Genomic DNA, 15,678 nt, shown 5'->3' on the forward strand with positions numbered 1-15,678 from the left:
CAGACAACGATCTTTCCTGCTGGATCATGACCTCTTCTGAAACCCATACAATTAACAACGCAATCGGCCGTTTTGTCAGGTGGCCGATAAGCAACAGCTGGAGTTACAGAGGCTCTTGATGGGGTTTCAGCTGGAGATACTTTTTAGTGTCCGTTTTGTGAAAATCTGGCTGTCAACTATTTTGCTTCCTTCAGTTTTAATAGAATGTGACAGATGGCGCTTCTACTTCCATGTAAAAGGGCGATGTGCATAACACCCGCCTCGGTGTGGTTCAAAATGTATGTTAGTGTAGGGCCGTGTGCACAACTGGTAATTACTTGGGGAATTGAGGCCCGGTCCAGGCGATCACATGTAACAATACACACCTATACAAAGACGGGTTTCAAAACAACGCTGGGAAAAGAGCATCCGCCACTCGTTTGGAGGACGTCCCGTAATTTTCATTCCTCCCCAAGATGCCAAACTGTCCGAAATGCGAGAAGCCGGTGTATTTTGGTAAGTACATTGACGTACCGTCTCTGTAATAAGCATTGATTCGCATATTGTGGTTTTCAATTTGTGTGCTCAATCTAACTCAGATCACAGGGTTCATGTAAAAACCATCCGTGCCGATGTACAGCTTTCCGGCAGTCGTTAGAGAAACAGAGATTTTCCCGCTGCCATGATCATTCTGTTCCCCACCCATCACACCAAGGCCGTCATGTGATCTACGTTGACGTTGACGTTCTCGTGACCAGTTAGTCTTTAGTACATGTTCTGTGGTTTCTTGTTAGTGACAAGAAGTAAAGAATTCGTATAAATAACTGGGCAACAAAAGCTCTTTTGTCAGGCCTGACCATTCGGTACGGGCCTACATATTCAGACTGGCCACCTTCGCACCGCCTAATTGATTTCTTGACTGGTATGTACCGGACTGCTGTATACCGGAAATTTCTCAGGACGGGATATGCATGGATTATGAATCAGGTCATATTAATAAATCCAACAGATACGATTTCCTTTGCCATTGAGTGCAGAAACATCTACGAATCTCTATATATAAGATTGTAAAGGAGCAGTTTAGTTATAATTGCTGCAGTGAATAGCTGTGGATGACCTACATTTGATGCAATAAAAGCCATAAAATTTATCTCTCATTCTTCAAAGCGATTCCCTGAGAAGCGAGCCAAGATTTGACCAAACGAAGTCTTGTGTAGTATAGATAAGTGTAACACAGGAATGTAGCTGTTATTATACAAGTCAAGGCCACTCCGGAAACCAAGGACAATAACATGTGGCGTGTCCCACTATGTGGTCCTTATACAGATAATACGTGCATACCGCTCTCTGATGAGTTATGGAAGAAAAGGCAACCCTCTGTAACTATCGACCATGGACACATACATGAATATCGCTAGGAAATGTATCACCCTTTACAGGACTACAGCAACCAACAGACTATTACGGAAATGGAAAGGTATAGATCCCGACTGCATACGGAGATAAGGGCAAAATTACGCCTAGTCCACCAGAGTCAGTTTTGCATCAGATCTAAAGCCATTAGATGAGATTTCTCCCTTTCGTCCCTAGAGGATGCCCAGTGTAGTCGGATCGACAAAAACACGAAGGACAGGCTAGGACACACCTTGTGCTACAGTAGTTGAACCTGCATCTGTGATCATTAGGTGATTGATGGCATTGGGAACGCACGTCTCATCAATTATTCTTCAGAATTGTCCCTCAAACAGAAAAGGATCGATGATTATCACCATACGTTAGGACATCAGCTTCACAGAGGACGTCTCTTGTTATAGTATGTACATGTACGTGAAACATCCCTATAGAGTTATAGAAATTGTATTTCTCACGATGTCATGCCCATCCTGATTAGATACGTTAGCTGTGTCTATGATAATTGTTTTGTAGAGTTGTCGTCTTTTGTACAGCTCCTACGTGTCCTTTACGACGGCTCCCCGGAGATAAATCTGTTCTGCTTCACGAAACAAAAAGATCATATACTGAGAGTAGTAATCAAGCACGGCCAATTATCATACATTTCCCTAATTGCCTCATCTTTCCCCTGTTAACATGTGTGCACTTTGTGCAGTCGTGACGACTCGTGAAAGAAACCAGTTCCTCCATATGTGTTTAATGACCAGCGATTTGCTAGGTATTTCTGTAACTAAATGGTAAATATCCAGTGCCATACTGAAGGCAAAGTAGCACCAAGGATGGGGCCATTTTGACCATCGCCCACACAATGACGTCATGTCCAGAGTAATCCTCTGACATTTGTGGAGGGCAAATGTGCAGATGTGACCGAAGAGCTTGCTAAGAACGCAATTTAAAAAGGGTCTGTAGAGTGCCTACAATATAGTATCATCGATCTCGTAGTAAGAGATCCTCCGTGCACAATAAATATACTAGAGTACAATGATTTCAAGCATGTAAGTGTACAGGCGCCCACTACAACCGTATTGAACAGCGGAAGTACTAACAGCTGAAATGCAATCATTGTCTGAGTGTAGAAAGCCGCATGACCGCCATGTCCCTCAAATGCGTATATCAACTCTACACCACGAAATAACCTCGAGTGGGAATTTGGCAGGCAGCCATCCCTCAGTTAGCAGTTATTGACAGATGATTATTATCTATTCAAAGGTCCATAAACTGCTGTCTCATAGCAAAGTAGCTTATAACGTTGGGCTTCAAAATCTCGTCTCCCGAATACCAGAAACGCAGTCCAACAATTAGCTTCCATGAGCAGACGGCTCAAAACCATGCCCCTGGCATAGGTCACAGCTGAGTCCCACGTAATCGTCGCAGTGATTGGTCCATATCTTTTGTACGTGAGGAACTGTACAGCTTACGGTCGGGAAATCATGCAAAACTAGATTTCCTGAACGATATCAACCAGCATATGATGGAAGGGATGTGAGACAACAAAAGCTCAAAGACGCACATCTGTGGTGTAATGTATTGTTGTGGGTATGATAGCATTCATCTCATGATGAATAGACGGAACCAGCTGACACCGATCTCAAGCCTCTAATGAAAGGTTTGAGATGAGACGTTAGATATGAAATGTGCGCCACTCTGACCTTCATTCACTGACAGTCAGGACTCCGAGTGGAAAGTGCCGTGAGTACGTTTGATCCGGGTGGCAGATGGCGTGCACCTTTGTGATTGGAATCTCTCACAAATCCTACCGGTACGATCCCGTCGAGTCGATATCACATGTGCATTGTGCATACGGGATGCATGTACTTGCATGAAGAGTGCATTGGTTTCTCTACCCGATTTAACACATGACGGATTTGAGTGTAACGTTGAATAAGCGTAACCTGCACGCAAGGATACACATCGGAACTTCGAAAGTGTCCATGTGAACAGAATTTTTTGTTCGATCATCCAAATGCGTCTGCTGACTTCTGCATTTGCAAAATTTCCTCAAGGTTAGCTTCAAAGTCAGCTTTAATTCAATGCTTCGAATCTGATTAACCATCGGAGTCAGAAACTATACTTGCATTTACCTTAACCTCAGCACCCCTACAGGGGTCCGTGTTTATTATGTCTTTGTCGTGTGGAAAAATCTCATTATATAACGGAAGTGATCGATGACAGACAGGAGAGGTAATGCCCTTCCTAACTCTGCTGTTTGGTTTTCATTCTCAACATGACTATCATCAGGTGATTTCTTATAAACACCATTCATGTGCAATTCTTCCTCATATTTGATGAGCTGAAAAGAAAGTAGAGAAAGTGATGATGAAACCATACTGATATAAGTGTACTGCAGCTGGTGTAGCCGCTAGGATGGGTGGAGATAGATTACGATGACTCAGAGTCTCAAGGCGAGTATTACGGTGCGGCTGTGGGATGCTGCGGCGACGGAATGATTAAATTACAAAGCGCCACACTCAGCATTTTATACCCTTTTCGACCACCCGTTTGATATTTGAGTCCCCGTGCAGTCTTTGTGTCAGGGGTCGTTACGTCACGACCTGTCCCATGATGGACGGCTCCATCCACATGTAAAAACGTTTAGCAGTTTCACCGCGGTGATCAAACGTCTGCTGTTTATCGACCAGACATATCAACGGCTGAATAGAAACCTTAATTGCCACTTGCAAAAGCAATCAACTAGAGGAAGAGACGAGGTGGGCATATTCATGACTACGGATTCAAATTTGTAGTCGGTCCATAAACATGTAATTTTGGCTATCAAAATCAAATTCCGTTTGATTCATAGAAAACTGCGAAAGAGGGATTAAAATGGTCACAAGTGGGAGGGCTATTGTCGATAGAAATTAACGACACTTTGATGCTGTCATATATCAGAGGTACTGCAATAGGATGTACGTTGCAATGGAGGAGACTGGTGCTAGAAAGTAACATGGTCCCAGATCTTCAAACACAAGGATGGGGCCAGGTAAAGGTAAAGGTAAAGAGACTAAAATGATAGAACATGAGTGTATTCAACCGCACCTAATTATTTCATCGATGAAAATTGATTCTGTAATAAGATAGGATTCCAATAGGAATCTGATGCCTTTTTCACCATTCTCCAGTACACTATCACGTCAGCTCTCTCCATCAACATACCCGTCTCCCCAGTGATGTTCACACGTACATGCGTACTTGTTTTTCCAGCGGAGCGATTCCATTCCCTGGGGAAGGACTGGCACCGGGCCTGCCTGCGGTGTGAGAAGTGCAATAAAGTACTACAGCAGGGAAGACATGCGGAGGTGAGCATGGCTGAGATAGGAGGATAAATTATGAAATACGACAGTGTCAGACGGACGTTTGGATAGATCTACACTAATTATCTGGTTATGCGTTTAATTAGTTATATTTGTCATAGATTATCTACATATTGATACGACTCATTCAATCAGAACCTAAGACAAGCAGACATCATTTGTTTATTCTACATTACAAGAGTTTTTCACGTACTTTCCAAGTTCATATGTGATCCCAGCACGCTTACGTCTGATGAAACACCAGACATACTCATCGCCCTACAGTAATCAGTCACAGGTTACAAGGCATGTACGTAACGAGGGCTCACTAGATAATGACGCGTAGAGGGGATTTAGCTAAGAAGACATCTTATTCTACAAGGAGATTGAAGTGAAATGAAGTGCCGTAGATGTGGAATTACAGCGGCGCCCCGAGCCAGACTGTACGTTTATCAGGTTTAAAACATCTCTGCTGGTGCCGAGGCGCATAGTCGTCACTAAGATCCTGGCTGCAAGGTCATTTAAGTACATGCAGTTTTAGTAGACATTAGTGTTGCTTGATGTCACCAAAAATCACGTCTTACTGTCAGAGCCTTTCAGTTACATACGTATATGTACACTTTTCCATTGTATCGGTACATGTAACTCCGTACACAACAGATCTTCTTATAATCTACCTCTTTCTTCTGTCCCTTAAGCATGACGGAAAGCCATACTGTGAGAAGCCATGTTATCGAGATCTGTTCGGCCCTGGAGGGAAGATTTAGAAGGTGAAAAATAGGCTATCACGTATTATCTTCATCACAGTGTGAGAGACAACTGTGTAATGTGATTGCTTTTTTAAGAGAATAAGGTTATGGATTATATAAGTAACTATGCTATTGCTATTGCATGGCGTTGTCCGTTGTGTCGTGGTTGTGTGATCACTGTTGTTGAATGAATGTGCGGAAAAATAACCTGGCTTGAACAGAATAAAGACATCTGTATTTCGTGTGAACTGCATGAAATTTACAGCTTGATTCTCCGTCAAATGCAGATGATGACCTCACAGTGACGCCACGACAACCGAAACGACCTCGAGCTTCAATTAAACAAACCCAAGACCAACGTTCGACTTCATCGCCGTTACTAATCTGACTTGATAGATATTTATCGTTGGCTTTATCTTGCCAATTAAAAATGGGATTATATCATAGGAACTTCAGTGCGGCAGCTTTGATTTCTTTCGTGTATTGTTTCAATATTTATTGAGGGTGTCATCACGAGCTGTCTTTTTCCCAGCGTGACTTGCAACACAGATTGACTTGTAGCGAATGTTTAGAACATTTTGCACCACTCCCACTCAGCGGATGTGAACAAAACTGCAGCAGACAGGAGCAGAAACCTTTCCTATTAAAGCATGAACATACAGGCTACGTCTTTATCAACTAGGCCTCTGCATTTATGTAAAATTGTCCGAGAGGACATTACCTACAATCCTTTATACTGTTAGTGATTTGATTTGTATGATGTTCAACATAGTGACGATAAATGTATAGTTCGTTTGTATGACACAGGAAATTTCCATGGAATCGTAATGATATTCCCGAACAGCTTCCTGATCAGGACATGCAGTTGTTCCCGCATTTTAATAGCCTATACCAATGTATGAATCGCATGCGCAGCATATGTTTGAGGTTGATGTAGTCAACATTGTAAGAAACAATGAAAAGTTTTTATGGATTTCTAGGGAGAGGTTTTTATAGCTAATTTAAGACTTTGTTTACAACTTTATTTCACTTATTCCAGATTGATGTAGATGTAACAAGGGAAGGGGGAAATGTAGTAAAAGAGATGAAAAAGGATTCAAAGTAGCCTAATATCTTGTTTGAAAATGAAATGATTTATGGTGCAAACAAGACAGCGTTCAATGTAGCGTTAGCCAAACGCTGAAAAGAACGAATAACAAACGTGTTGTGTCTTGTCCAGTGACGTAAGTACTGATACATGTAACCTTGGTACGTCATATTTTCGAACAAATAGCAATCTACATAAGAGACAAATCATTTCTTCGAAGAAACCTTTTATCTAGTGACTTACCAACCTGATGAAACTATTGACGGAGTGGATTGATTTTTCTTGATGTCAAAAATGTATTGATCTTAACGAATGAATGACCTTTTCTGTCCCACCTTTATTCTATAGCACTAGCTACAGTGGTTATTCCGTGGTTCTGTCCAATCGTATTTGTAGTATTATACGTGGACTTCTGTCGTGTGTTGTATGGAACATAACTGCCATAAGAAACAAACGTGTCAATGGGCACAGCCCCGCCATGTTGATTAAGACTGACCAAATAAAGACATCCTAGAATGATCTACCATTGAATGACTATTGTTGTACGTTTCTACAACTACATCTTTATCTTGCCATCTCTTTCATACAGTATTGAGTATTGTATGTTTATATTATTCAAACAAATTGTGCTGGATGATTTCTTTCAGTACATTTTCATACACACCTCACCGGATAGAATCTCATGTTGAAATAACCGAGGCTTGTAACCACACCATTACCTACAGTCCATGTGTACATAACGTGATAAACTCGATGTTTGTCAGTGTGGACTTCAGACACAGGCACAGGTGTATGTGGGAGAAACTTTCGTCATTCATTTCGGGCAGGTTCTATCTTGTTCTCTGACGGGCGTATAGTAGTCATGTGACGTAGATTGTCTGAACGACGTAATCGCACTAAGACGTTTTGCTAAAATTTGTATTACATCATACAAAGATTCACCACAACAGAGTGAACTTAAGATATCAAACTGATCTAACAACATACATGTATAATGTCAGAAAGATCTAGATTTGTCACATATTTATATGGCAATACTAGAAACTTCTAATCGATCTACGTGCCTATGATCTGACCCCTGATATAGCGGACATTGGTCGGATAAACATCAGATGATGATCAAATAATCACGCGCTTGTCTCGTACCCAGGTCGTCAGTCAGTATTACCGGACAGTAAGTATGGGTGTCTGGCCTGCGGTTACATGCGTGCTCCTTCTGTCCGCTGGCGGGCTGTGCGCGCCCTGCACTGAGACAGAATGTCAGCTGCCCGACTGTTTCTGTAGCGGGACGACCGTGCCGGGGAACCTGAACCCCGCCAACGTGCCGCAGATCGTGCTGGTGACGCTGACAGACGCCATCCGGCAGGACCTGGACTTCAACTACTACTCCAAACTCTTCAACCCCAACAAGACCAACCCGAACGGCTGTCTGCCCACCTTCACCGTGTTCGTGTCACATCCCTACACCAACTACTATGAGGTACGTAGGCTGTTTCTTTATAAAGTTGTGTAAGAACTAAGATCCTTACCACCATGACAGGTCTGTGAGCTGGTGACATAAATATTGGTATCAGCGCAGATAATGCGGAAATCACTACGTCACCAGTAGATTTTACACAAAAATACTGACAAAAATTAAACGTTACCCTATTGAACTAAGAAGAACGCATCAACATTAGTCATAGATCGATTTTCAAAACTTTTAAAAAATGTCTATATATAAATTATAAACTATTATAAGTGCTTGCGACAAGTTTCCAGTAGGGAGATAATCCATCGTGTAGAATGACACAAATGAAAGACTACACTATTGTTAATTCATAACGAAAGACGATGCAACTACGTAAAAGGCTTTATTCATTTGAGATATATGCCAATAATACTGTATTGGCAAACTATTTCTGTTACGCGAACCTTGGTCACGAGTCCTAGCGGATTGCACGAGAAGTGCAACAACATTGCGCCAGCTGATACCTTCCACTCTGCGCCAGGAAGGTAAAATCGCTAACACATGTTGCTGCTTGATAAAGGAACCAAGATACCTAGTGGAAATATGTGCGGCTCGTTGGTCTAGTGGCATGATTCTCGCTTAGGGTGCGAGAGGTCCCGGGTTCGACTCCCGGACGAGCCCGTTATTTTTGCTACATTGATTTTAGCCCCCAAATATGACTCTGTACATATGACTGTGTAAATACATACATGACACAACGGTCTGTCAAATTGAATTTAGTATCAAGTTAAGTAACAAAACCCCAATGAGACCCTCTATTCGTTCTTTATCTTCGTTCTTCACGTTTGTGGAAAAGGAAAAAGGTAAGGTACATCTAAGTGAATTTTCTCCTTGATTGTTCCCGCCTACCCAGGTGCAGACCATGCACTCGTTGCGGCACGAGATCGCCGATAACTCCATCACCCGGCGCGGCCCGGCGTCCTGGTGGGCAGAGGCTAACTCCACGGAGTGGGAGAACGAGGTGGGCGGGATGCGGGAGATCCTGGCCAAGTGGGGACAGGTTCCTGCTGACGACGTCAAGGGCTTCCGTGCTCCTTATTTACAGGTCAGGGGATCAGCTTTATGAGACACTTTTCTCTGCCGAGATGGAGCATAGATCCACATTGATCCACATAGCCATTGACGAGGACTGTACCCTCCTTTAAGTCAGAGCCTATAGGACTACTACATGATACGGATAAAGATATCCAAGGTAGTCCATCCATCTCCATCTAAAGTCCCTTTAGATTTTTTGGTCCACGTACTACATTTCGTCTCCATTCAATAGTATAACGTTCCTTTATATCTTACATGTGAATCTACCCGTGTCCACAGAACGGAGGTGACACGGAGTTCGAAGTTCTTGCGGGGACTCTGAAGCTAACCTACGACACGACCCGCCCTACCCGCATGTTCATGCGCCCGCCCATGTGGCCGTACACTCTGGACTACGACACCATCCAGGAGTGCGCCATCCCGCCATGTCCCACAGCCTCGTACCCAGGCTTCTGGGAGGTGCCGATCGTCGATCTGCAGGACGAGAACGGGAACCCGTGCAATGAGCTCGCCGGCTGCGCCAAGCCTGGCTCGGAGGAGGCCGCCTACCTCCTACTGAAGTCCAACTTTGACCAGCACTACAACAGCAACAGGGCCCCCTTTCATGTGCCCCTCACTGCAGCCTGGTTCGAGGCTTCTCCAGACATTACCTTCGAGGCCACGCGCAGGTGCCGTACTGTCACTTGGTGTAACTTCAGACTCTGTCGAAATTCCTTTTCTTGGTTCATTAACGTTCAAGCCTGGTATGTATGAGTGCAGTAAAATTGTTTTGTTTTTGCCCAGGTTCTTTAATGACATCATGGACATGGACCACGTGTGGCTGGTGACCATCAGCCAGGCTATAGAATGGGTCCGAAACCCCACACAGAATGACGACCTGAACGACTTTGAGCCGTGGAAGTGTGAGGGTGAACCGCCGGCGGTGTGCGACGAGAATGCGGTGAGCCACTCTATAGTCCTACTCAGTTCTAACACAACAGAACCAATGTGTTCACTCCAAACTCGAAGGTCTTGATATCATACCGCACGTATTGTATAGGTCACACGATACATTACATTTTAGGTCAAGCCTCGTCCTTTTGACTGCATGTGAAATGTCATGGTCACCGATTCCAACAGCTCAGATAATAGTAGAACAGCCTTAAGGAGAAATACTTAACCTGTAACATCATATTTTACACCTCACAGGTGAACACCTGCAGGTACGGAGACGACGTCCTCATCACGTGCACCACGCCCTGCCCTCCCAACTACCCCGGCTACGGGAACCCGGACGGGAACTAAGGAGACCGAGCAGCAAACCACATCAATAGGAACAGTGCCGGGATCAGGATATAGAGCAATCAACTTGTAGAGTTAACCCTGTGGAATTGTTAGTCCCTTTTAAAAGTTTGCAAAATCTGAGTTTATGCTTCCTTTCTGTAGCAACATTTCCTCCACCTGTATTTCATACAAGACTACTCCGATTTCTTCTTCCTTGAAGTCTAAATGCCCGGCTATTAATTAATAAATGCGGTAATTGTATGTCTGTCAGTGTGTCTGCCGTCCACCTGGTTGTTGTCACTTTTAATGACAGTTTAATGACAGTAAACCTAGGGTTCATTTTTGCTGTTGTTTTCAAGACTTGCATCTCCTGTCTATGTAATAGCCCACCACTGAGAAATGAGAGGCCACATATCGTTAAATCCTGTCGTTACTGATCACGTTGTCAGTAGCAACCTACGACGCAACTCAAAGTTGATACCCAGATGCAGAAGAGTCTTTTGTTTCCGACATAATCGGTCCAGTAAATAACAGCTCAAAGGTGATGCTTAAAAGCTATAAATGGCTCTAAACCATCATCATTATAATTACTATCAATCAAAAGATGTCAGAAGGACACGCACTGTAGTCACTGTGTCACAAGGTCGAGACGGCATTGCCTGTTCCATCTATTGTACCTGGGGCCGTCATCTCATTGATGTTATGTAGAGAGTTGTTTACGACGGTTGTGGGTACATAGTGTACGTACCTACTGGTTCTGTAGGTTGCTGTGTACTGATTTTGTTACGATTACGCCATACTCAATTACACACGCACGTATGCCCCGGGAGGTGAATCAGGTCATTGTGCGGTAAGATATTCGCTGCCCTGCCGCGAAGTTGTCTGCCTTGCCTCGAGGCGACACAACATCGCCACATGATATGAATTTCGAGTTGGTTGGGCACGACCTTGAATGGTAACTGTAGCACATCTTTGTTGGTGTTGGTCTACCGCTGACCTCAAAACATCATTCAATGGTTTTATCATTTCCAAATTTTATCAGTCTCCTTACATTTAAAACGTCCCTGTGTCACAAAATACGCACACGGTGGGGGACCACCACCACCCCCACCCCCATCATTTACCTGTTGCCAGGACAGGAGTGACTCAGTGTGTGCACGTGATGTGGGACGTCAAATGTCACTGGCCCAGTTTTGGCACACCCAAATCGTTAATACTAGTTAAGTTCATTTGTCCGACAAGGCCTGGTAGTTGACGAAAGATAACACTCCGACAGTTTTGTGGATAGTTTGTGCCTACTTGGAACACAGACATGGCGTCGGCGAGTGAAGAGGGATCAAGAAAGAACCTCGAGGTGGCTCTACTCGCCATGCTTGGTTCCGTCTTCATGGTGATGGTATTGATGATGATCTTGACGAACTAGAAGGGCTAACACCACACAGGCAAGCTGAAGGTAACTGCATTGGCTTTTAAGGTCACGTACTCATATTTTATGGGATTTGTGATGATTTCAGTTGTGTTGCCTGTTGAGTGTGTGTCCTAAATGTTAACTAGACGGCGGGCTTCTACAAAACCAAATAAAAGGTCGCCTGTGTTCGAACTAGAGAAGTAAGAAAATATGAACGGCACATTCAAATATAGTACGATGTGGTATATTTTCTCCCGAGTAAGATTTGCTGTCATCGTCAGAGAAAAATAATTATTGATATTTATACATGTACTAGTAGAACAAACGTAATGATACATTTTTCTGCAAGTCAGTACATGTACTTGAATCAACGCTGTTCATATGTTTTACCGTACGCGTATGCAGACCTTACGATAGACATTAGGTCATCATTGTCTACCGGCACACCCAACTATCTACTGAATACATAGACATAGATCAAGTCAAGAGGAGTTAGACATCGGAAAATACCTGAAGTTAAATGGCTCACTGTGTGACCCAACCACCCAATTAGTATAGACGCACATCAAGGACATTATACAGATATGCCTTTGACATGACATGACAGGATACTCAGATACATGTATTGATTGTTCCTTTCTTTGATATTTTTTGTGACTTTAAATGAATTGAACTGTTGCAGCTGAAGTCTGCTATCCCCCCTCCCTGACAGACGGTGTATGATGACGACATGTTGGTCCTTTCTCGTCTCTGGGTGGAACTTTCACGCCTGGCACTGAGATGAACCCGAAGTACTACCAACCGCCCATTCCTCTTCACAACTACTGTTTGGACACGAAAGAAAAACAGACGTCAATCAAGGATGCGTTTCAACTAACAAATGGAACAAAACAAAAAGACACTCCCCTGACTACTACTAGTATGTTTGTTCTCCGTACTAGACAGTAAATGCCATTAATGTGTGCAAATCTTGATGTTTGCGGTTGTATTGATGTATTCAAATATGTATGATTCATGCAAATCCCTGAAATTCTAGTTAATGCATTTTATTCTTTTCCAAACTGATGCATGTATATCTTTTTTTATATTTTGTGTGTATGTTCATTGAAGAACGGAGGTAATAGTCTCCCTGTAACCTCCTTGATTAAATTTATATCTCCGAAATCAATACCCTTCTTCATCGTTCTATATAATAGCTAGCATCTTTTAATCACGGTGTGCATGTTTGTCTGTGTCCTTCCCCGTGGGTTAATAACCTTACAGTGATCTGGCCTCACCTGGGACAATTACTGTCGCATTGACGTCATCAGAGCGCTGAAAGGCTATCACTACAGACCCTTGCGATTTAGCCCCGCTAATTAAAGCTCCTCCTATCTGGTAGCGAAGAAAGAGTACCTCCCCCTAAGACCCTAATAATACGAACGAAGGAATTTTCTAACTGTTTATTTCACGGGTGCTAGGGAGAGTATTTCTACAGAGTTTACCCAGTCACTTTCATCATATTCATACTGTTCGAAAACATGCACACATATGAATTAATGTGAAAATACATAAATTGTTAAAGACATATACATGGTTCCGGAAACAATAAGGTGTTATAAACAGCATGCGCATCAGTAATGCATATTGATAAAGCTCGAATTGTATACACATATTTGCATACACCACGGAAATGATTAAGATGTGTGCACATGAATGGAAATGCTAAGTATAACCTGGATATGACTTGTCAGGAATACCCTACACTAGCTGCACTGGTTGCAGTAATTGTTATATAGACTTAGGTTCTTCGTTAATTAACTTATGCCGCATGTCCATGTACTGAGCCATACTCATACTCATAGCACACGCATGATGCACGATGCATGTAAACTTTGAACTGGCAACTTGTTCCGCGCCAGCAATCCTGGCTATCTACAACAGTTTCCCCACACAACAATGGTATCATAGTACTATGACATTAAAATAAAATAAAACAAGAAGCCATAGGTGACAATTCTCCGTGAAGTATCATATATTGCAACAAAAAGAAGTAGCCATTGGCGACAATTCTCTGTGAAGTGTGATAAATCGAACAAAGAAAAATTGTTTAAACGCGCGTCGGCTCAGTCATCTTAAGACGCAACAACCAATCAGAGATGCGAGATGCCGACACGTGACGCGGGATTTGCATACAGTCTAAACAACGGGGAAGGGCGCGCGATGCCCGAAATATTTTTGCGTCAATATTCAGCGCCGTGATTCAAGAGATTAATACCCGGAAAGAATTTCTTTTCTTGTTTTGAACGCATTAACATGCATTTACGCTAATCTAGTATGATTCAGGGTTACTTTTTTTAAACCTGCCATGGCGAGATTATCTAAAGATGTGTGTATTGTGTGTACAATCTACAGAAAGAGAAATGCACATCAGGTCCGATCATCCGATTTTCACGTTTCGGTTTTTTGGACTCGGTTCATGAACGTATTTTGGTTTGGCTCCTGGAATGTGCGAAAAAAATGACTCCCGGGACTGTCTACAGGGAACACTCGCACATTCGCGGTGTATCAGGACAGCGCGACTGGTCGGCATTAGCGCAGTCCCTGCAATTAGTAACAGTTGCATAAACGGACGAAAACATTTCAAAGAAATGGGGATGTTTTGAAAATAAGCATTTACTCCAATATCAAAACAGCTACGGTAAAAATAAAAAGACGTGCATCATCCCGGACATAATGCCACACCACATGCGAAATTACACAGAAATGCGAAGTACAGAAGAATGCGTTTTGGCTGCGAACATCTTCCAAAAAACTTGCCATCTCTTAACCATGGGCAAAAACATCTGGAACCACTTATCAAAACCACCCCGTATCTGCATGAAGTTCCACCCCCCCACTGCTATTCCAAACAACGCGTTTTTCTGGACCATTCCAATTCGCCTCGTAATTGTAGGGGTGCGTCTGCAATATTACATTGACCGCGAAAGCAGCAACGGCAAAAGTACACATTCGTGCATCAAGACGGGAATGCCCGCAGACGGCGTATAAAATTGCGTGCCGATTACACAAAGAGAACCCAGTGTTTTGACTGCGAACATGAAAAATCAGCCGATCACAACACTCCGTCCGGAGGTCCTGACCTCCTTCACGGAGTAATAAAATAGGAAACAAACCCTTGTGGTCTACTCTGACTTTGCACTTTATAGACGCATACAATGGAAGAATGGGCCTAGCATTCGACACAGTGAAAGCATCATTGAAATGCCAGTTTCAGTTTCAGTTTATTTTATTTAACCAGTAATTACAACTCAGGCCATCCCGGCCTGTTTTTCAGGTAATCCTGGATACACATAAAAGTACACACAACAAATACACAGTACATAAACTATTACTAAATTACAACATCCTAAACATCAACAGTGTCAAAATCCAGCACCTAATGTTCTGAATAAAAGTCCTAAGAAGTCCTGCTCCTAATGAACTGTTTAAAAATCCTGAGAAGTCCTGCTTCTAATGTTCTGTTTAAAAGTCCTGAGACTGAGGAGCTGTCGTTGCTGTATCGGAAGAGTGTTCCACAGGTAAGGACCATAGTACTGTAGACTGCTCCTGTACCCCGTGACTCTTGCTGGTGGACAGCAGAGTAGGTGAGGGTCATAGTCCCTAAGACTCTTTAACTCTGATCGAGTGGTCCGTAATAAATAAGTGGTGCCTACGGCTACCTTTAACGTTGTAAAAGATGACCACGAAATGTCGGTCTGGTCGAAGCACGAGAACAAAAAACGAAAAATCCTTTAGATGTGTCGAAATAAAAAAAAAGGTAAATTCAACATGACGTTTATTCATGGCGTAATCTGTCTGAATTTCACATTTATGGACGCCTGTCGTCCACTTAAAACGTAATTTAGACACGGGAAAAAGAGAAG

General features: G+C 43.0%; 1 protein-coding gene, 2 long non-coding RNA genes and 1 other non-coding gene across 4 annotated transcripts; all 4 read left to right on the top strand.

Moving 5' to 3' along the window:
• The first annotated feature begins 302 nt into the window (after positions 1-302).
• LOC109468171 lies at positions 303-7,076 on the top strand. Its single transcript, XR_002140122.1, has 4 exons — positions 303-495; positions 4,633-4,727; positions 5,420-5,491; positions 5,758-7,076. It is a non-coding gene; the product is annotated as an uncharacterized LOC109468171 (long non-coding RNA).
• A 577-nt stretch (positions 7,077-7,653) lies between these two features.
• LOC109468170 lies at positions 7,654-10,626 on the top strand. Its single transcript, XM_019766424.1, has 5 exons — positions 7,654-8,037; positions 8,921-9,112; positions 9,382-9,770; positions 9,886-10,042; positions 10,291-10,626. The coding sequence occupies exons 1-5, from the start codon at positions 7,738-7,740 to the stop codon at positions 10,384-10,386; spliced, it is 1,134 nt and encodes a 377-aa protein (XP_019621983.1). The 5' UTR covers positions 7,654-7,737; the 3' UTR covers positions 10,387-10,626.
• Positions 8,617-8,688, top strand: Trnap-agg. Its single transcript has one exon. It is a non-coding gene; the product is annotated as a tRNA-Pro (tRNA).
• A 691-nt stretch (positions 10,627-11,317) lies between the features above and the next one.
• LOC109468145 lies at positions 11,318-12,568 on the top strand. Its single transcript, XR_002140117.1, has 2 exons — positions 11,318-11,818; positions 12,456-12,568. It is a non-coding gene; the product is annotated as an uncharacterized LOC109468145 (long non-coding RNA).
• The last annotated feature ends 3,110 nt before the right edge of the window (positions 12,569-15,678 follow it).

Source organism: Branchiostoma belcheri, unplaced genomic scaffold, assembly GCF_001625305.1.
Source record: "Branchiostoma belcheri isolate BF01 breed outbred unplaced genomic scaffold, Haploidv18h27 scaffold193, whole genome shotgun sequence".
Classification (NCBI taxonomy): Eukaryota; Metazoa; Chordata; class Leptocardii; order Amphioxiformes; family Branchiostomatidae; genus Branchiostoma; species Branchiostoma belcheri.

Bases quoted from the DNA above. Each gene is read 5' to 3' on its own strand.
- LOC109468170 (XM_019766424.1), top strand. From the start codon at position 7,738: ATGGGTGTCTGGCCTGCGGTTACATGCGTGCTCCTTCTGTCCGCTGGC. The intron at 8,038-8,920 runs GTACGTAGGCTG...CCGCCTACCCAG, and splicing joins CCTACACCAACTACTATGAG to GTGCAGACCATGCACTCGTT. The intron at 9,771-9,885 runs GTGCCGTACTGT...GTTTTTGCCCAG, and splicing joins ACCTTCGAGGCCACGCGCAG to GTTCTTTAATGACATCATGG.